Source organism: Cataglyphis hispanica, chromosome 1 (assembly GCF_021464435.1).
Source record: "Cataglyphis hispanica isolate Lineage 1 chromosome 1, ULB_Chis1_1.0, whole genome shotgun sequence".
Lineage (NCBI taxonomy): Eukaryota > Metazoa > Arthropoda > Insecta > Hymenoptera > Formicidae > Cataglyphis > Cataglyphis hispanica.
Window position 1 is genome coordinate 7,140,001 of NC_065954.1, and position 23,498 is coordinate 7,163,498.

Sequence of the window (23,498 nt, forward strand, 5' to 3'; positions counted from 1 at the left end):
TATTTAAAAAGTACTTTTCACGAGTGTCAAACAAAACTGTCGATCGCGACGTCACTCATCTACGACAAGCGAAAAAGATTACCTCTCTCAAGAGAATTGCCACGGATCTTCTCTGTTCGAATTTTAGAAAGAGCGCCACGGGCTAGAGACAAAGTTTGATGTTGAGTCGATCGAAGAAAGTTGCGAGCAAATCCGATGTTTCCCGTAAAGATACGATAGTAACGAGCGAAGCAATCTGCAGAGCTTTGCAGGGATTGGATTGCCAAGAAGCGGGTGAGTTTAATCGCGAAAAGAAAATTATCTGAAATGTTTATTGTCAAAAGCATTGCAATTTTTAATTGTTTAATTACATTAAATTTTATATATTAATGCACAAGAATAATAATTTATAAAAGTATTATTTTAAATTAATTTAAATTTTAATTAGTTATTCTCTTTTAATATAAAAAAATCAGCAATTTATATGAAGGTTGTTATTGCATAAAAATCCTAAAAATTTCTTGAAATGAAAAGAGAAATTTAATTTACTACTTTAATCCTCGACATTATAATAATGCTTTACGACAATTATTGATTTCATAATGATGTTGTACTATATCCAATGTTTTACTGTATCTACTTTAAAAATAGAGCAATTTATCTTGCTGAATTTATTTCACAAGATAAAATTTACAAAAACAACTATTGGTCTGTGTGCTTGAACAACACTCAACGATAAATATCACTTTGCTATTTATCTAGTACAAGTTGCATATCATCAATCGTCATCTACGCAGATATAATATCGATGTGATTTTTGAATGCGAATGCGAATAACGATGCTAACGCGATCCTGGGAGAATCCGCTGCATCGATAGTTGCAGCTTCTATACGAATGCGTGGCGCGCGGTGATATACATGATGCGCGCATTCATCCGTAAATGGTCTCTCTATCAATCGTTGTCGATATGACGTTTCGCTGTAGGTTTTGCGCGATATTTCTCGCCGAGTAACTTTTTTTCCAAGTCCCATGACTGACACGTTAAGCTCACGCTGTCTAATTCCATGCATTCCTTCCTCGATTTCGCGCCAGTTATATTTAACTTATCCCCATTATTCTGATAAAAATTCAAATTTATTGAAATATTTACTGAAATAAATATATTTCTAACAAAGTTTTTGATCTGGTATATAATTTTAAATTTCAAAAATAATAACAATTTTTAAAACAATAATTATTTTTTACTAAATGTTTTATATGTAATTATTTAATTCTCATAAAAATATTTATATTAAAATCAAGTAGAAAGAAGAAATATAACATGTAATGTGCTTACAATATTTTTTTCTAAAGTCTTTCAATCATATATTATTCGTAAGTCAGTTTGTCAAATAAAACTCGCCCAAGATCAAAGATGACTTTGCAGTGCACCATTCAAAGTATGTACTCGCCGGAATTTCATTTCCGGTTGCAGAGTGCCTGGAGTTGAGCGAGCAACGTGGCTATCTCGAGTTTCGCTATTCGGATCATCACAAGTGGTGCAAGGATTTTCAAAAGAACGAAAAGGATTATCGAGAATGGTATAATGTGAAAATGGATAAAGCGTTTTTGTATTGTGAAAATCTATTGAACGAAATCAATAATTCAGATCAAGATCTTGATAACCAAGAGAACACCACGGATCCATTCTTAGCTCATGAATTGTAAGTAACAAAGAGTTCATTTAATCTGTTTACAATTATTATTTTCTATTTGTAGTAATAATAATAGAAAAGAAACACAAAATTCAAATTGCCATGATTCTTTCCTTTATTAGATAGAATAATCGTATATAAGAAAAAGCAAAAGCAAAGCTCGGATTTTATCATCATTTAAATGCGAGCAATAACTGCTGAAATCAGCTATTACAATATAAAAATAATATAAGATTACTTTTCCCTGATTTATGATCTTGAATAATAATAACTATATGTCGTGGTGTTTAATCATATAGTAATTATGTGTATGTGATTTTGAATTTCATGTTTTATAATAGAGATAATATAACTTTTACTCTCTCTTTTATAATAAGGTATAACTTATAAAATCCAAATATTATAATGTTAATAGATATCGCTCTTAATTTTTTAATATATTTGCATGTTCAGCGTATATTTCATATTTTATATAAATATATATATATATATATATATATATATATATATATATATATATATTCATGTGTGTGTGTTGTTATGTGTAAATTATTTTTTAATTTATAACTCTCTATGTGTATAAATAAAATAACTTATAATTTTATAAATATAATAACAAATAATTGTGAAAAGTTTAAAATAGTTTTTTGCGTTGAAATAATTCTTTGAAATAAAGATATTATATATAGGTATTTATTACAGATATGTACCAGCAAAAAGTTTAATAAAAGAGAGATTTTTGGCGTTTAAGATATATCGTTTTCATAATGGCAAATCGTGAAAGCGAAACGAGCAGGTTTTATCAAGATCGACCGTGAATTCTCGCGAGCTCGAAGTTGTTGGCGCCTAGCAGAGCCGAAATAATATTCTATCGATCGTGTATAATTCACAGTCACTTAACACAATTTGTAGGTTATTGCGCAAGAGCTTAGATCCTATTATTACCTTATCCTATCGCAGTATTTCCGCTAAGAACACGAATCTCAGAATTTATCTGTTGCGAGCATTTGATAATGCCAATGTATGCATTAATATTAATTATCTTCTCAGGAACAAAAAATGTTTTATTTATTTATATATATTTAATTTAGTAAATAAAAATGCAATTCCCTAGACATAAAATAATAAAGTAATAAAGTAACAACGGAAAATATATATAACCTGTATTTAATAATAATTTTATTTTGTAATTATTTTTATGCGTGATTATATCTATGATATTGTATATTTTCGATGAAAACAATTTTTCTTAAAATCAGGCTTGCTAGCTTGGCGGGAAAATCTCGCGGTTAGTTTTCCGGCAAATTCCGCTCAATGGCTACTTTACCTGAATCGTTAAGAAACTGCGGAATAGGTAAACCCGCAATGCTGCGGCCGTAATTGAGCGCGAAGTGATTGCGGTAACATTTCCCACAATTTCCGTCTAATCATCAGCTCACTAAAAAGATATCAATCATGAAAAGCAGTTGCATAAACTGAGACAAATAACTGGGACAAATTATCGAATCAATTGACACTTTTCTGATAACTTCGTTGTCGTATTTGTCGCAAACTTTATTTTTTATGAAAAAATGACAAATTTATGTGTTTTACTTTTCACTTTTCGTGTCGAACTATCGATTGCACATGGAGATTTTCAGAAGTATATGCATGTTTAATATTACATATGATTAAGCATATATATATATATATGTATGTTTAGCTGTCAATTTTAGTGCATTTGCTAAAAGCGGTCACTAATTATAGATGGTTTTTATATAAACCTGCACTTGCGTTGCTTTACAATCTCTCTTCTTGGATGTGGCTATTTGATCGTCAGTCACCCGTTTATCGTTCCTGCTTCAGCTCTCGTGCTTTTGTTTCTCCGGAAAAAAAGCTCGAGCTTGGAACTCGAGAAAATACGACTCTCTAGTGATTCTTATTTCTTTTCCCTGTGATTTCCGCCGATTCATCTCCGGACAGACTTGAGAGAAATTGCGGAGATCTGATCGTGTGTTTTCCTTACCTTACAATCACTTTGTTTAAATTCTTTAGACTCGTGCCGTATAATCGTATGCCGAAGCCGAGACTTCTTCGCGCTAATGGCGAGGATTCCAAATACATTGTTATTACATTGTCCGGAAGACCTCGATCGCCTATCAGGTTCGTTATTATTTCTCAAAATACATATTTGAATGCATTCAACATTACTTAGACCAAAAATTTGGTTAATTGATTCTATTTGAGTTTTATATTCATATTATTATTTATACATTCATACAATAGATATATGGTACTTATATAAAAATTGATATAATATTTGTACTTATAATTAATAATAATAATTATATATATATAGTAATTTTGTCTTATTAGAATTCTGAAAAAAAAATTAGTTTTAAAGATTTTAACTATTTTTTTTTTTTTCTACAATAAAAGTATTTAATATTAAAATTCCAGATTTATTAATTTCAAAGACTGATATATTAATTTTACAAAAAATTATAAGTTTTATTAAAATTTTGAAATTTTTTTGGCAGAAACGTTTTTCCCAGTAGATTTAATCTGCATACGAATACCGAAGAGTTATTAAAGCGACAAATCATCATCAAAGCTCGAAGGTATTTACGGGAATCCAAAGATCGGATTTTGCAGAGCATAAAACAAATTTCGGATATTGATGTCGATTTCGATTTGGTCATTTGCATGTCGGTGCTTCGAGCATTGTGTGAACAAGTGATTCTGACAACAGCGGGAATAAAGACAGGAGTAGATGTTTTCGTTTTTATCAATATGGCTATTATCTCGGTGTTAGCTGACTTAGACATTTTAGATCCAGTTACACTGGATAAACAAGAGCAGGATTTGTTTATTAAATTATTTGACGGTAAGTACTGTTAAATAAATCTTTTTATTTTTGTAAAATGATAGTTTATCTTTTAACATTTTAAAATTTAACATAGAAAATTTCAGTTTTCTATGTAAACGTTTAATAAATCATCAAAGACATACACATAAATTTTTCACAATTTGTGTCAGACGTTTATATACATGTATATATTTAAATTAAATTCAGATATTTGTAGAGAGTGATTGTCCAATATTATTATGTCATTTTGTAATGCGATTGTAATGTCATGCAGTTAATTACAAATATGAAAATCTCATGAATTTGCAGCGCATCTCCACAAAATAACGATTGAGTCAAAATAATAATAAACCATTATGTGCAAAACTATGACCAATATTCTATGCCACGATATACATTATTTATAAGTTTGAATATTCACTCACACATCGTAGATTCATCAGCGCGTCCGAGAAGCCGCGAACTGGTCGCTTGCTCGAAACTTCGACGAGATCTCTTCGAGGTGCATCGCCCGAAGTTTGGCCTGCACATATTGACGCAATTGCACTATTGTTTGCCATGGGCGCTGGTCGGCCCGGCGCATCAAAGAGGCATTATTAAATCTTATTCTAACGTGAGAGAACGAATTGATGAGAAGCTGCAAGATCTGACTCAATGTGTAAAATCGACTTATGTACCGGATCTGACTTGCTCTCATTTCAAAGAAGTAATGGACACGACTTAAGAGGAAAAGTTCAAGGCAAAGAAGACTCAAGTCGCGAGCAAAATAACGAACTGCTCGTGCAATGTGTCAGTTGCGTGTAAAGAGAGAAAAATGAAGAAAAAATATTATATTTTATATTATAATTACTTGAGATTATTGTTACATGAATTATATTATGCCACTTAAAGTACAAAGAAGAGCATAGATAATTTCAAAATAAATTTTTAAGAAAATAAAGATGCTGAAAATATGTTGTGTACAGTAAGGAGATTATATAATCTGAATAAATTTGATATATTTAAGAATTAAATCAGAAGACAGTAAAAAATAAAACTGTCATTTGTTTTCTATTTTTTAAAATGTTTTTTCGTAAAATAAATTACTGTTATTACGTAATATAAATTAATTTTAAACTCGCTTTTTCATTATTTCAAATAATGTAAAAGTTGTTTATTTTAATTATAGCGATTTAACGATAAAAATTTATAGAAATTGCGGTTTAACATTTTGTGAATTGATGCAAAGATAATTAAGCGAGAAAATGTACAAACGGGCACTGAGTTATACACTGGAAAGTATTGTTTTGATTAATTGCGCGATTCAAGTTTAAAAACTCATAAATTTTTCGCAACTGGGGAAATTTCACTGTGCGAATTCTGCAATAATTTACGACCGTTGGCCATCTTCCACGCGTCGATGAAATTTTGATGATCCGCAATTCAATCCGCGGAACTCGCTGTTACTCAGACGACCGCGTATCGAGAATGGCAGTTAATTAATTCTATGGAATTGATTCTGTTGTATTAATTATATTATTAATTAATCCGATATGGCTGGTTTTGCCAAATGTTTCTTCACAATATTTTTCAGGTAATTAATTGAATTTATCAGTGCATAAAGCCGTCAGTCAATTTCATTGAAATATATACTTTGCTAGTGAGCGAAAACGCACAGTTCTTTGTGTGGATGCAATAATTATTTTGATAATTTTTTGAGATATCTCAACATGCTAAAAATTAAAATTTTTGTATCAATTGTTTTATATATAAATCAAAATATAATAAAATAGAAATATTAACACTAATAAAATATAATACTATAAATAAATAAAGTTTCTTAAATAAATTATTGCATATCTAGTTTTTTTTTCATTAAATTCATTAAAAGTAATACTTTTAGTTGAATTTTTAATATTCTTTACAATATTTCACGCAATTTTTAGTTTATTTATATTGTCATAACAAAAATCACAATATTATGATGATTTTCTTATAGCTTAGATTCTTTCCACAAAAGACTTAGATGCCCTCGCCTACGATTGATCTATAAAATCAGAAGCTGGCACATCTTAGGGATGTTCCGGAAAGAAACCAACCGCGGCAGCGGCAGCGGATATCGCAGACATAACGCGAGAAATAAAGAAAGGAGAGAAGGGAGAGACATTGCCGGACGTTTAATGGACTTTTCGCCTCGCGGCATTTCATCGTTCGCGACGACTGCTGATTCAGCCTGGAAATTACGTCAGCTTTCTCGAGAATATGGAGCACACACGGAAGTGGCACGCCTTTCTTTTCTTCTTTGTTCACCAGTTTGTCTGCAGTGGCGATAACTTTTCTTTTGCATTACGCGTTCGAAACAGAGTCGCCGATCTCATTAAAAGAAGAATTAGAAGTACATTTCGTAAGTATCTAAAGTATTCATAATAAATAGTTGAATATATTTATTTTAATTTTGGTTGTCAATTTGGTTGTCGGCGCTTAAATGAAAAAAATTGTCGCTAATGTTTCTACAATAATTTTATTATAATTTTATAATTAAAGTTGGTTATTAAATGGCACATAATTGAAAATAATTTAACATAAAGAATATCGTTATTTAGAATAAGATTAGCACAATTCTTAACGATAAAGTGCTAAGAGCGATAGGTATAGACACTAAAAGTTAATACAACTTTTACGATCTATTTTGCTCGCAGCCGCCTGAAGCGAAACCGCGAAGGCTTTTTTTTTAGCGAGCGCAATGACTGGAACCTTCAATTTTCCATGCGGAAATCGCATTTGCGTCGCCGGCACTTTCGATATCCCTCCTTTAACGCAGCACCCTTTAATTGCTTAAAAGCCTCGGGTTATAGTGCCCCGTTAAGAACTGAAATATGATTATCGAGTGGTAATTAATGATCTAGGAAGGATGTATGTTATCATGAATTATTCATATATTATGTGACTAGCAAATAAGTTTAAATTCGATTAAAGTTAGTAGCGAGATATTGAATGGAACGAAATGCAATGAAAAAAACATCTAATCAATATATATAAAGATCTTTCTCAATAAATATTTTAATAATAAAATTGTTGCGGTAGTGTAAAGTATTTATACATAAGAGATATGGATTATATTTTCCTACATAACAATAATTAATAATAATGTACTTATAAATTTAATTTAAAGAAAAATTTAAAACATGCTTTTCCCAATTTTTTAATGCATATTTAAATACCAATATTTAAACACCAAAGCAGAATAGTTACAAATAATAGAGATAGGGAATAGGATATATAGATATAATCAACAAATATTTATATAAAACAAGTATACCCTGCAGATGATTGCAGTTCATCGACAAGGAAGAAAAATACCCGCGGGAGCTGGCCGTCCGGAGGGCTTCAAATATTTGCAATGCCATAGTTAAATACACATGCGTATCCTCTATTCATTATTCCGTTACCTCCCCCAAACAATACATAAGCTCGACATTGTCACGCTGATTACTCTGAAGCCGGTAATAACACCATATACAATACCGAATTCGCAGACCTGGTCGAATCAATGCCTGGGCACTCTTGCGAGGCTAGCCACCACCGGCTGGCTGTCCTCGCAACTGATAAATATTCATAGCTCACCGTGGTTGGCACGATTTCCTCGTCGTAAAACGGCCGGATGACGTGGACGAATCCATGCGACAGTTCCATCGTTCCGCGTCGCGATAATCACATTCAGGTAATGCCATGTCCGTTTAAATCGTTGAACGCGTTGTAATTGAACGTTCCACACGGATTTTTCAGCACATTTAATGACATTAAATAACGTTCGAACTTTCGTATCGCTAATATTTTAAATTCCCCATTTCCCCAGATAAATATTATTAATGAGAGATGATTGGAATTTAAATTAACCTCGCGGAAATAACTAAAAAATTGATAGAAATTCACTCTTTATAATTATCAATTTTTAATTCTTAAAATTATAACGAGTTTTACGGTTTTTTTAAATATTTTTCTATTCTTTATTTATTTTTTAAATTCACACTGTAATCAAATAAGAAGTAGTGATAAAAAGTAATCAGTCAAGAAAGATATCTTTCTTTTAATGAGATATAAAATAGAATGAAATGAATATCTATTTCTATTCCGCTTTATGGACATTGTATCATAGTACATCGCTAAAAATGTAAAACCGGCACTTTTCAAATATTCAAATTTTGCTACATTTAAAATACAAATCTGATCCACCATGCTTGATTCCTTTCCGAACGAGAATGCCACTCCACGTTATCAATAATGAACTATTGCATAATAATGATAGAACTTAATGACCATACAACAAAGACGGCTTGTATGTCACATGTATGTTACATTTTAATCTGATATTAGGACGCATACTGTATATATTATAATCTGGGATTAACTGGCCAAGGCTAAATACGGCTTGTATATACTGACTTCATGATTTGGCAGGCTCTCTGCGCCATCCGCAAGCTACTATATTTGATATTAATGGCTTCCTCTCTAACAGAGTTAATATCCAAGAGCGGATTAGAGTGGCAAAATTAAAAATGATGCTGCTCTGAATGTGTTGGAGCCATGGATTAAAATAAAATTGAAATAATATTACGTAAAAAGAATATACACATTGATATAACATGATATTCTATAAAATATAATTATAGTATGATTTAAAAACGTATGTGTGACACATGATCAAGTTTTTATTATTAATAATTAATAAATAAAAGTAGATATTTATAATTGTTCACATTCTTTAATAGTAGATATTTTATGTATTTTTATTTCAATATTAATTTTAATTTTATATATTCTTTGGTTAAAACAAAAACGTTTTTAAATATATTTAAAGTTATAACTATGTATGATGTGAAAAATGATATTTTTATGTATACAAAGAAATTAAATTATTAAACAATGTTTCTTATATTCTTTCTCATATTTTCTACTGCAATTATTTTAAAATTTTTGTGATAACAATACAAATAATATTCTCGTTGATGCTTGACAATAATCTGATGTAAATGAAGATGCAAATTAATATTAGTAAATCAATAATAAATAAGTATACATATTTTAGAATGAAATAACGCTACCAGTAAATAGAAATATCTTCTAGATCAAAAGTATTACGTTTAACGAGCAAAAGTCTCCTTCAACGAGATGACGCAACCATATGCGACATAACAAATCGCCGGTAATGAGGCTAAATATGGACAAACATTTATCATCTCTCTGACCGGTGTTACTGGCATTGTGGATCTCTCCTGATAATAATAGTTCACTCGATCGTGGCGGTAATAGCTTTCTGCAACCGTAAATATTGCTTGTGACATGTCTGATGATTGAGGAAAACACGTTTATCCATATGTATATATATATGGATAAACGTGTTTTCCTCAATCATCAGATTTCTCAGCGTTCTGACATTTGTCATAACAATTTAAATATATCAACATAAATTTAATTTTATCTACATTTGTGTCGCTCAAACATGAAAAAATAAAAACAGAGCTTCTTATTATACAAATATTTTACGATTAAAGATTATTGGATAAAAATATTTCTGAAATATGCAGTATGTGTGTAATGCACTTCACAACTCATCTATCAGTAACTATTATGTGAAATAAAATAATGCGTTTGCTATTTATAACTAATTTGTGTACTAAATCTAATATAATAAATATAATATATATAAATATAATAAATATAATGTATATAAATATAATAAATATAATAAATTTGAAATATTTCATAAATATGTCTTGAACAAATAATTCAAAAATTTAGTCTCTTTTTCCAGATCGTTCATCTCGAGTTCGCTATTATAGATCGGCAGTGCAAAGCTTCCGGCGAAAAGAGGTGTAAAAAAAAGTTGAAATGAATACGGTCCATGGAATAGAATAATGATGAATGCACATATCCCGATGGAGATGCGCAATCGCTGCTGCTGCATTTATCACTACTCTTATATGCTGACATTCATGCTTCTGACGTCAATGCACACGCTGTTTCTATCGTATTGGGCTCACCCAAAGTATCCTTTAAGAATAAAAATCCCTCTTATTACTTTTTATTGTTAGTATCATTGTTATTACATAATTTTATTTTAATATTATACATAAATCAGAAAAAAATACGATATTTCATAATAAAACTTTTAATATAAAATATATTTTTATAAAAAAAGAAACATTTTTCTTATAATAATAAATTTGTTGATTTAATTTAAAGATATTTTTTATTTATTTATATTTCTATTATTTATTTTATTTCATTTTATTTTTTTATTTATATTTGTGTCATATTGCGCTAATATCAGATTATTTTTAAGCATTTTAAAGAAAGTTTTATTTTTATTTTATTTTTCTCAAACCACGCAATTTAAGAAAATTTAGAATCTATTTTTTAATATTGGCGCAATTCATCGCCACAGAGACACTTAGGCGAGACAATGACATCTAATGGAAAGAAAAAAAATCACCGGCAAAAACTTGACAGTAATACGAGGTGGCAATTCTCGTTTCAGCGGATTCAGTCAAGCTGGTAAAAGGATTAGTTTGCGGTGTCTTAAGCCGGAAGAAGCAGTACAAAATATTAAAGCAGACCAAAGTATACTGACCATTTCTGTTGCAATTGCAGGTTGCAAACTGCATTCCCATAAATATTCGCTTACGTGTTGTGTTGAGGTCATTAAACGCGTTCGCCAGTGACCACGTGCGGCAAATTGTGAGCCAACTTTTGGCGAAATTTGCGCCTGACACTTACAGAGTCGGTTGAAAAAAAAATTTTATATTATTATCAATCCTATATTATTATAAATCCTATATTATTTTCACGCTAAAATTGCATCGGTGATTTGTGCTGGCTAAATTAAGAAAAGGAGAGCGAGAATATTCTCTTACATATGCGATGCGAATGTCTCTCAATAAACAACAATGTAACGTTTTATATACATAAAATGCATATATATATATATATATATATATATATATATATATATATGTACACAGACTGATGCATTTGACTTCACTATCTAGCTAGAAGATATTTCTTTCTTAGAGACGAAATGGAATGTTGTGCGTGCTTTATATTATAGTTTCCAGACTTCATATAAGACAAACAAAGTTTGCAGAGATTCTTCGACTTCCTTACTATCGTTTTCTGTCATTTCTTCGTGAGTTAAATTTTGAATTATCTTTTGTATGTTAAATTAGAAACTTTGTAATATTCTCTAATGAACAAATAGTCTCGTTTCATGCTAAGCCGTATTATCTTTGAGACTTTACTTTCTGAAGTTTGTTTAAACAAGTTTTAATTATGCAAATTTGATTAACGCAACATTCTCTGAGAAGTGAAATTTGCACGCAAATGGAAAATCACTTGTGTCAAAACTTTGTCTAATGTCAATATTGAAATCTGTAATTTTCATATATATTTACATTGACTTTGTTTAGATAAGTACTATAAATTCGTAACTTCTTAAAATGTTTATATTTCATATTGAGCACATATAAATTTTATAATTAATAATTAATAATTTAATTTCTTATACTTTTAAAAATAACACTTTCAGTGCAAAGAATTTTTGTAATCAGAGCAAAAGTAAGAACTCCATTTGGAAAATATTATAGTATAATTTTTTTTTATATACAATTTAAAATGAAAACAATATTAGAAAAAAATTTTTAAAAGAATGCTGTAATATCATATTAATTTTTTAAAGTCAAACATTTAAATCCAACTTTTTTTTGTTTTAAAAGCATTATTACTTAATCTATTTATATCTGTGAATACAACATTACTTTTGTTATCATTTCTAACGTGGCTTTGCGCGTCCGGAAGAATCGTTATGCTTGCAAGCTTATCCGACGCTACAACTCGTCATCTGGCGTCGCAAACAACCCGCGGCCGTTGCTTTACGCATCCGAAATGCACCACGTTGCTCTCGAGAAAGAAAAACACGGCGAACGTATCATGCTCGTACCTCCAAATTTCGGATACGTGTTCTCGCGTTGCTAACGCGAAAGGACTCATTGTTTCTTTTTAATACTCACGGCGAAGCAGGTCGTCCACCTTTTTTTGCGTCCTCTGGTATCAAAGTTCAAAGAAATCATAGGTCATGGGACGAGGTTGTCAAAAATAAAAGCGATGAGAAAAACAATCAAAGAAACTATATATATAATTTGTTCTATATATTTGCAATCAGTTCTTTCTCATCCATCCTTTTATCCGGTTTCGTCCACAATGCTATTTGTTTTATCAAGCTACATTTCTTCGTTTCTTTATTTGATTTTTTGCAATGCAAAAATATTTTGAAACTGGTAGTTAAAATAATGAATGACAAAAAATTAAAAAAATTTATTTGGAAAAAAAGTTTTTTTAAATCTAGAGCCAAGTTTATTGAGTAAGTATATGTATAATGTGTGTAATTTACTTATAAATTGTGTGTTACAAATTACTTTGTAAAAAAAGGAATGAATTATAATATTAGCTTGTTACGTTATAAAATAGAATTTTTTATATGTCGCTTTTAATTGATAAAAGAGCGACATATAAGCGAATGCAGTAAATAAATAATTTATAGTTTTAGATATTACAATTGCAATTTTTAATAATAATAATATAAAATATTTCAACGAAAAAAACAATTTTCTCATAGCTATCTTTTTTTTTGTTTTCATCTTTTATATTTTGTTTTTAGTAGGACTCGCAACATCTCTTGATGTAGCGCTGCATCCGGCATGTTTCCCTCATTACATTTGACTATCCATCATGCGTCTCAAACGTGCAACAGCGCTGCACTCTTTATGCGATAGGTTACTCCAGCAGCCGAGAACATAAACTGAAAACGTAGTGATCCAACGTCGCATAATGAAGAAGTATCAATCCCGTATTTCGTGTTAGGGAAAAATATCCAAGTTCTCGTAAATCAATGCTTACAGTGCGCAAAATGCAAATGCGTAAACATCAAAACGTGTGTCATAGCTCCATATAAATTTTATGACAATCGATAAGAAGTATAAAATATATCGATAACGTAGAGTTTGATATTTGGCAGATTTGTGCTTACAATTCATGACTACACAAGATATAGATATATATATATATATATATATATATATATATGTGTGTGTGTGTGTGTGTGTGTGTGTGTGTGTGTGTGTGTGTGTGTGTATGCGTTTCTTTCGAGCGTAATGTGTGATTATTATTACACACATATCATTTATATTACTTGTAACAATTACACATAAATGTAACAAAAATAAAAAAAATTACAGTTATTATAAATTATTATTTTAATTATAATTATAAAATAAAGTTATAATAAAAATAATAATAAAATATAGTTAAAATATTAAATAAATATATTTGAAAAGGGAAATTTTCAATCATGTTATCGTTTAGTAGTAATAAATATCGCAGGGTATATGATAAAATGTATGTAATTGATTTGTATATAAGAAGAAAATTGGTAATTTTTACTTTCTGCGTCAATAAATATATTTCCTTTTAAAGTAGCATGCGCATTCGGAATATTCGACATGGCGCATCGCAAAAAAGGAATAACTGCAGCAAAAAGGATCGCGGATAAAAGATGTCTCGAAGCTATTTCTCATCTTATGGAATAAAACACGAAATTCATAATACTTTTTGAACAGCGTTTATGATTCGCATCGAGTCGAATGGATAATAACATTTTTCAGAGTTATTTCGTGCTTTACGATCGCCAGGGCGCGGCGACGAAGAGCGTCAAGAAATACGCTGCAGGATAATCGACAGGCAAGAAACACGCGTGCGTAAATCCATTTACTTACGATGTCAATGCAATGGTGAAAGACTAGAATAATAAGAACGAGCTCGCGGATAATACTGTTTTATCGGAGCCCATACGTGCGATTTTGTTCTTACGATCAACAAAAGTTATCATTGTAAGAGAGCCGGCTTTCTTTACGGAATGCAAAAGGCGTCGACGAACTGAATACCAATTGCGTCGGCGAGAAAGAAGATGGACTTGATCTCATCTTTCTTACACGGTACTTCGAAACTGTAAAATTTATTCTAATAACGTAGTACGGTGCGCTTTGCGCGAATACTGGACGAGTGCATAAAAATGGAGGGTAACTTTCTCTCTCTCTCTCTCTTTCTCTTATAGAGTTGTTGTAGAGGGCACGATGACGGAGAAATTCAGGAGATAAGGTTTATATTAAAGTGGACGATGTATGCGCTTTTCTGTCGGATTCTTCTTCCCCTCTCTCATTCTTTTTCTTTCTAGCTGGCGGATTCGCTCATTCTTTCGCATTCTCGCGGAAATGTCTCGAGACAAGGCGCTCTTGACACTTTTATCTCGTACATCTCCCTTACGAGGACGTTTCACGAAGGAATATCTCGCCCATGAGGAACTTGTCCTTCTGCCGTCGGAGGAGCAACGAATGCATGCTTCTAAATTATGTGACGCTTTCAATTTCATTTATATTGCCGTGAAATATTCGTTTCTGAGACGGCAATATACCATTTCTGCTGTATGTGCAATATCTCCAATTCACGCGAGTTAAAATTCTTTATAACCCAGATATGTTTCTATCATTCTTAAAGAGTACAATTTAAAAAAATTTTAGATAATATTTTTATTTTGCAATAAAAAAGTTTAATTTGATTATCGTGCACTTTTGGAAATTAAGATATAAAAAAAGAACTTTAATCAATCAAATAATTATATTTAACTCGATAATTTTATAACGTGCATTTGTGTGTGTGTTAATTTTATATTTTATTTTTATAACTTATTAAAGATACTGTTTTTAATGTCAATATTCAAAAAATTGATATGTTTTATATTTATATAAAATATAAAAGATTATTAAGTATATAAGATTATTTCATAATATAATGAGGTCTTTCATATTATAATGAAAAAGAAAAAAAAAACATGTAAATATAAAAATAAATAACTTTTATTTTATTCAAATAAAAATGTAAATTATATATTTTTAAAATAATAAACTTTTCTTTAAAGATTTTTTCTGAAATTTTTCAAACATTTGATCTAAAGTTCGTATAAGAGTTACACCAGCGCGAATTTTCGCAGAAACAAAGTTATAGATGCGCGACTTTTATGCTAAAAATTAGAGCAGACTTTGTAGAAACTTCCGCGTTGTTTCTCTTGAATCCGATAAAAGTGACGTTGACACGGACGACTTTAGAGTCAACGTACCGCGCGAAAGCTTCACGATCGCGAGAAGCGTCTAGCGAGTTCGCTGAAAGGATTCTACTTCATTCAGTCGGTGAATATTACAGCAGCCATTAACTCAACGCCGTCTCTGCCTCGGGTTTGTTAATTTTTTAGAGGCCGCCGACGACCCCTTGTGCATCTATTACGAGACTCGTGTCGTGTATGCCCGAACGAGCACCGCAGTCAGCGTTTCGCATTCGCGTATATACCCATTGTATACCGGATCCTGCATTCCGAAAAGAGTTGCGCGGCATTCTTTCTTCCCTGCGTGTTCATAAAAAAAATTTGTCTTTGTACGACGAAATTGTCGCGTCGCCTCGTGAAATATGCACGGTTATTTGTGGAACACAATCTCTTAGTCCTTGTAGTAAATTATGTGTAAAAATGTATTTCTATCACAAAATCTTTTTTCGCGTAATATTTCAAGCAAATATTTTATCAAGATACAAGGTGTATCATCCATATTTGTAATAAATTGAAGTTTATTTTAAAATAGAATGGTATATTAACTTTCATTTTAGCTTACATACTTATATATAATGTCATTTAACTATCATAAATTTTGTGTTAAAAATTATTATAAATTTTTGTTTGCAATATGATTCTATTATTTTATATTTATCGATCATTGAACTTTCAGCTGTAAACAGACATTTTGTATTTATTATATAATTGTTGTTCACGAGAAAAATAATTTGCTAGAGAAATAATTTTTTCCTACGATTCTAACAAGGTAGGGCAAATATGGTGATTACGAAAGATACGACTTAGCTGTGTATGCGGCAGAAATCACGAGCAGAGCCGAGAAAATAAATTGCACACGGTAACGGGTAACGAACGAACGAAACGGCAATCCGGAGGTTTCCTCCTGGGAGCTGCGTCTCCTGTGCTGACGGAGATCCTGAGAGCGAGAAACAGCGCGCGCGAGCAACAAGATATTAAAGTACAAATTCTATCAAAAATACGTTTTACGTACGAGACGAAAGATAAGTGATAGCGCCGCTATAACACACTATTTCGCATCTCGTATTCCAGCGCATCTCCAGCTATGAATGTCAGAAAGACATTCATATTTTGCATTCTCAAAATACATCTGCAAAATATATGCAAAATTTGTTTATTTATTATGTCGCTTTAATTATATTAATAATTCGTGAAATAATACATATCTAATTTTTTTTTTTTTTTTAATGTAAGTTAAAACTAATTACTCGAAAAATATGTTATGCATTTTTTTGAATATAATTAAAAACTAAATTGTAAGTTGCTTTATATATTTAAGAAATTATATACTGATTTCTCGCTCTTTCCCTCTCTTAAAGTATCATTTTGTCGAATCAATATTTGCGTAGCTGTCCGTAAAAAGAAAAAAAATGATATATCGATTATATTCTCTTCTACAAACTCTTCCGTCCCATCCATCCACTTCTACCGTGATTATCGTCACTGTGCACGCATCCCTGTACATCAGGTAGAACATTTACGCGCGGAGAAACATTGCTAGAGGTAAATTGTACCTGCGAGGGTTAAATCACAGGTGCGTGAGAGAGGTAAAGCGCGCGAAACGAGCAACTTGATAAGCGATGCGCAAAAAGGAAGAGTAGACGGTATCTCACGTGGATACAGAGAGCGTGTTGTTAGTCAAGTTCAAGCATATATCACACAGGGGAAATTACGCATATATCGTTAAATTTTCAAGCACAAGACACCGCGGGCTGTTAGACAAGACGAGGATTTCGTGCTTATGGTGTCTATGAACGACAAGGTAAGAGTATACTTTCTATCATGTACATTTCGTTCATTTTTATCATTTTATACATTTATCATTTATGATAATTTATCTTTTTAAAGTTTAACTAGATTTGTTGCGTTTTCCAGTGACAGAGCTCATATTTTTTTTTTTTGGCAGAAAACAAATTTTTACATTAACAAATTCCATTCAAGATAAGATGCGTTGTTTTCTAGGAATATTTAACACAATTTACAAAATACTTGTCATGTGTTCATTTTATGATTTTTAACAAACAAATAAGATATAATGTAATAAATAATAAAAGAATCTAAGACAATTGATTTTATGTTTTTCTCTTTGTTATCGTTTCCTTAATCGTAATTTCTTTTTGTTTTATATAAAGTTTCTGAGAAACAAAATTGACGCTTTTATAAAAGTTTCTGTATTTAAATAATGTTTGGCTTCGTTTAAAAAGAAACGACAATTAAAGATTTAGATAAAAAAGATTACAATGGCAATCTCATCTTTTTAGTGGCACTGAATTTTTGTAGGAATTTCAAAGTTTCCTGTCAAGATCAAATTAATATTGCTCCGCGCGCAAGAAAATTGGAACGTAAGCCACGATGTAGAATAACTATCGAGGATCTCGGGTAACATCGCCGATAACAAGCCGTGGAGAAGTGAAACGTTAAAATTCAAAGAACCTCGAAGACGCTGGACGCCTGATCCCATTGGCACTTTGGCGTTCATGCAGATTATGTGACTTCATCTCGCTCTCGATCACGTCTCATCTATTGCGCTTCGGCTTTCCTCCTTTTGCTCTTCAATACCGCGATCAAGATCGAGCAAGGTAGTTATCTTTTGAGCACGTATTTTACGTGCCGCAAAAACTTTCTTGCTGCGAGCGACACTTAAAGCTAAAAATATAAAGAGAGGCGAAAAAACGACGGAGACAAGGCTTTTAATATCAGATGAATAAGCTGAAGAAAAGAGACAAAAAAAAAATGAGAAGCTTATTATAGATGTGCATGTTTTTCTTTTTAAGTGGCTTATCATGTGCATGGTTTTAAAAATGAATTGTGAGTTACGCGTTAAATGTATAATTACATTTAATCATTATTTAAAAAATTTAATTGTATTATTTATGAATGTGAATACTTATTTATGAAAGTGAATACTTGTGTATACACAAAAGAAACAAACAGTCAAATAATAAGAATGTTTTATATATAAAAAAAAAAAAAACAAAAAATTTTAATTAATAGTGTTTTGTAGAACTTGGTAAGTCAATTATAACCTGGTTATGAATTTCTTTCTATATCAAATATTTTCTTCTAGTCGTATTTTAATAAAAAAATTTTAATAGAATTTTAATAGAAAAAATAGGTTAATTACTTAAGCAATAATTTTGATGTTACGTACAACTTATCAAAGTATATTTATGTTTTATAGTGTTTGATGTATGTAATATTCAAACAATTAATAAAACACATAATCATGTTTTAATTTGCAAATCATTATGCAAATATAACTTTAGGCGCAAATATAATTTATATTAAAAAATATACTTAAAATCTGTCAAGTATACTAAATGTATGGTATAAAATATGAGCATAACTTTACGTTCATTGTAATGTCACTAAATGCAAAACTCAAGCTCACTTTTCTTTTTAAAAGTTTACTTTATTGTTACAATGACTGAAATAATTTTATTTTTATTACTTTTAATGGCTAATTATATAACTTTATTTGTATTAATTATGCTATGTTGTGTCTGATTACGTTTTTTTATTCACATTATTATAGCTATATCTTTTCTACTGTTACGGCCGATTTAATTACACTTTTTCTACTGAACGTTACTGGAAGATATCTCGTGTAGAAAAAAAATTATAGTAATGTAATTAATTTATCAATTTTTAATAAGAGAAAGCGACTTTTAAGAACTTAATAAATTTTCTTAAAAAATAAATAAATAATCTGTCTCTCGGTTAACTCGGTTAATAATGCTCTGATTTGTCAGAATATTTTATTCAAATGTTTTCTTCTCTCTCTTTTCCTTCATAGTGAGCTCTACCTCCACGGGTCTTTATTATTACAATATTAATGACTCGAAAATTGTAACAAGTTGTTACCTACAACCAGCTGTTACACGTAGCCATGGTCTCGAAATTAATTTCATGCTGTTCAGTATCGATCGGCGTACGAACTATGTTTTTTCTCAAAGTGGCAATCATATCTGGCAAATTTCTTTGGTGGAAATGCGAAAAATATATCATAAATAATATAGTATTATTTTTTACGCTGCAAAAAATTAAAACAATTTTTAAAGAGGGAATATAAATTTATATAAATGTTATATCTGCTTAGAAGTGTGTTAAAAAGTTTATTCTTTACATCGTTACATTTGTTATATATTATCGCACTTTAAATTCTTTAAATTCTTGTTTTGCAGATACTAAAGCTCTTAAATTTTCGAAATCCCCAGATTCTCAACTTCTTACACACAGTATTACTCACAAATCCCTGTATTCGCGAAGTACTTAAAATCTGTTCTTTAAATCTTCAAATCCCAAAAGACTCGGCTTCTTTAGATCCTCGGATTCCCACATATTGAATGGTCCGACAATAAAGATCGCATTTTATTGCTTCTGCGTGGGCATGATATTAGCGGATCCCGACGGTAATCGTACTCTCACGTGCAACATTATTTCACACTATACCGTCCTTCTCGCGATAACTGTTGACGTCGCGTATGCGAAACTTACATCGTTTACGATCTGCATTTAATGTAGAGCTCGAGAGCGCAGCGCGGCGCGTGCGCGCGAAACTCGATGTAATATTGTTACATGCCGACGTCGACCCATCCACGCGACGCAGCGTGTAATTTAATGCCGGCATCGCCAAAGCAACGAAGCCGCAAGAACGCTTTTGAATGCACATCCGCGAAAATATCCAGGAGAGCGAACTCATGCAGTATTGCCATGACGCGCGCGTGTCGCGCGCATGAGAGTGAAGAGGGAAACCTAGCGTATTTTTTTTTAAAAATTTGCTATGGATCCGTTCCCCATGGTTAGGATGATAGGTAACGGGCGCTTTTTTTCGAATTTTTGCGAATTGCACGGTTGCGTTCACTGATACGCTTGGCAGAAATATAAGCGTAGCAACTTTGGTGTAAATAAAAAACAAACAAAAAGCATGGGCTTGAATTGCGAAATGGTAAACATGGTCGACCTAGCAATATATCGTGGATCATTGTGATATTATTGAGAGCATATATACAAGCATCCAAAAATACATATCAAACACACACACACACACACACACACACACACACACACACACACACATACATATATACATTATAAATTTTAAAAAATTAGTGCTTGTCATATAAATCTTGCCATGAAATGGCTTTTGTCACAGTGTCGAATAAAATACAATATAATAAAATACAATAAAAACCGCTACCCGCTTAAAAATCTGTAATATTCATTAAAAAGTTGATGATCAATTTATAATAGCAACACAGAATTTATAATAGCAATACTATTCATTCTAACGATGAAAAATGTATTGTGATAGTTTGCTTATAACCAGTATAAAAATGGATAATACACATATAAATTAAGTTGTGGCTAACGATAACTATATTATTTACAATATGTTACATATAAATGTTTTTTAATTTTACTTTTGCTTTTATTTAAAGTACTATTGTTTATAACGAAAAGAAAAACTTTTGTAATAAATACATTTATTTTTAATTAAGCAAATCTAAAATAAATATTTTGTACAATGTATTAATTTTTTTAAGACGCATTGTATTGCAAGTGGATAAAAAATAATCGATTATTACACACACACACACACACACACACACACACACGCGCGCGCACACACACACACACACACACACACACACACACACACACACACACACACACACACACACACACACACACACACATATATATATGTATTACTCAATCTGTTCAATCTTTTGACATTAAATATATTAAAATTAAAAAAAATTTGTAGCGTATAAAATTATCTCATTATACACTTTATTCGATCATTATATTATCTCAAGTACATTTCATCAAGTAGTAAAGTAGAAATCGTTACATCTAACTTTATAATACCCTTTAATTAATATGTAAATCGGCAAAACTTTAATAATACCCTTATGATAGTTTCAGCATGAAATATAGATCTCAGAGAAATCTTAGAGAATATTAATTTCAGCAATCTCTTTCAGGCGAAAAACAGAGGAAGATCAACATTTTCCTGTGTATAATTTTGTTCTTCCTCTACAATTTCGCAATAATGCAACTATAGAAAAAAATTTCTTTAAAATATTCCATAATGCATCGGGATGTGCAATCTTTTTTCTAAATTTGTCTAAATTAAGTAAAAGAAGAACACAATTTTGTAAAATTCATGCAATGTTTTTTAATTTGTTCTAATTTTTAATACGCTTCATCACATAATTTATCAATAAAAAGATAATAATAAATAATTCTTTTTGCATAGAGATTTTCAGAGATACGTCTGATAAAATTCTCCATAATTTTTTATATAACTATATGTGGCAGTGGAAATTGTAGAAAATGAAATCAGGTAAGAATAAAACAGTCCAACTTCCTTCTATTCGAGTGAAATAAGAAATACACAGAAAGTACGAGAAGAGGCTGCTTTGATATGCCATTGAAAACTCTTATCCCAACTCTTGGAGTCACGTTTGTCGTTATTACACCATTATACCGCTAACTGAAGTAGATATCCGGCGACCAGATGCAAAAACAAATCAAGAAAATTCTTATGATTTTCCTGAATCGTGCTAATCTTATCGCGCATTCAAAACTACATAAAAAATCATCCAAACGATTTTTGCATTCAATTTTATAATAGTGATAAAATGAAATACATTAAAACACAGAATGATTTATATATAATAAAAAAATAAATATCACAAAATAATAAAATATGGAATTCTTTACAATAATAAAATCTTGTTATTCCAAATTAATATAACGCAATTGATATTTACGTACAAATCTCAAGAGTAATTAATTAAGATAAAGAAATTCTATAGGAACTTTATAATTTTGATAAAGTTTTTTTTTTACACGAGCGTTTTTTTACTTTTTATTTATGAAATAATTCTCCACGTGTGTGTTGCTAGTGATTTCATTGCTCAAAGACAAGCATCTTTGCTTCTCATTACTTTTATTGCTGTTAATTATCGTCGGTTTATTTTTGCCGAAAGTTTTCAAGTTACTGCGTTTGTGTTATTATATATATGCCTTCCATTAAAACGAGATCGAAGAAACGAGAATGAAAAACTTTTCTTTCATTAGGAAAAAGCTAAAAGATCAACACCGAGAACCGAGAGACTACTTGCACGGGTCATTGAAAGCCGGTACACTCTCTTGTTCAAGTTTTGCACTCGTCTCGTCGTTACCACGAAATTACAGTTGTAACAGTCGCGACGAGTGTTGTTTCGGTGTCGATATCAAAAGAAACGGTTTTTACTTGTGTGCGCGTCTTTGCGCGCTTGCTCCTTTTAAATCGCTGTGGGATAAAAAGTTTGAAAGAAAACGACATCCTGCAACTTGCGCGCGAGTGAGAAAATTTCAAACCTATAGCCAGCTTTTCCGTGCCCTGATTTACAGCGAACTATCTTTTCTTCATTGTTAGAGATATTAAGAAGCATCACAGTACTCGTATCTTTTTGTAAAAATAAAATATATAATTAATATACGTGACGTTTTATCAAATATAAATTTACATTATTATTAAATTAATATATTATTATTATTATTATTATTATTATTATTATTATTATTATTATTGATATATTATTTAATATTCAAATACAAAACATTTTATACTTGAAAATCGATCATCTTTTTTTATCACATTTTAATTATACAATAAATTAATATTTTTATTTTTCTTTATACATTTATATACATTAATACAATATTAATACTAAATGCCTTTGAATATTAAATGAC

The 23,498-nt window shown here is 30.7% G+C and overlaps 1 protein-coding gene across 2 annotated transcripts in view; it reads right to left on the reverse strand.

Moving 5' to 3' along the window:
- LOC126850652 (dipeptidase 1-like) overlaps nucleotides 1-23,498 on the reverse strand; it is a 97,645-nt gene that overhangs the window by 32,508 nt on the left and 41,639 nt on the right. Inside the window, exon 1 of one of the 2 annotated variants that reach the window (XM_050593872.1) lies at nucleotides 4,948-5,030. The exons of the other annotated variant lie outside the window; for it this stretch is intronic. Coding sequence (XP_050449829.1) covers nucleotides 4,948-4,962 — 15 coding nt within the window. The 5' untranslated portion in view covers nucleotides 4,963-5,030. Of the gene's footprint in view, nucleotides 1-4,947; nucleotides 5,031-23,498 lie in introns of those variants that run through there. 2 annotated transcript variants of the gene reach the window in all.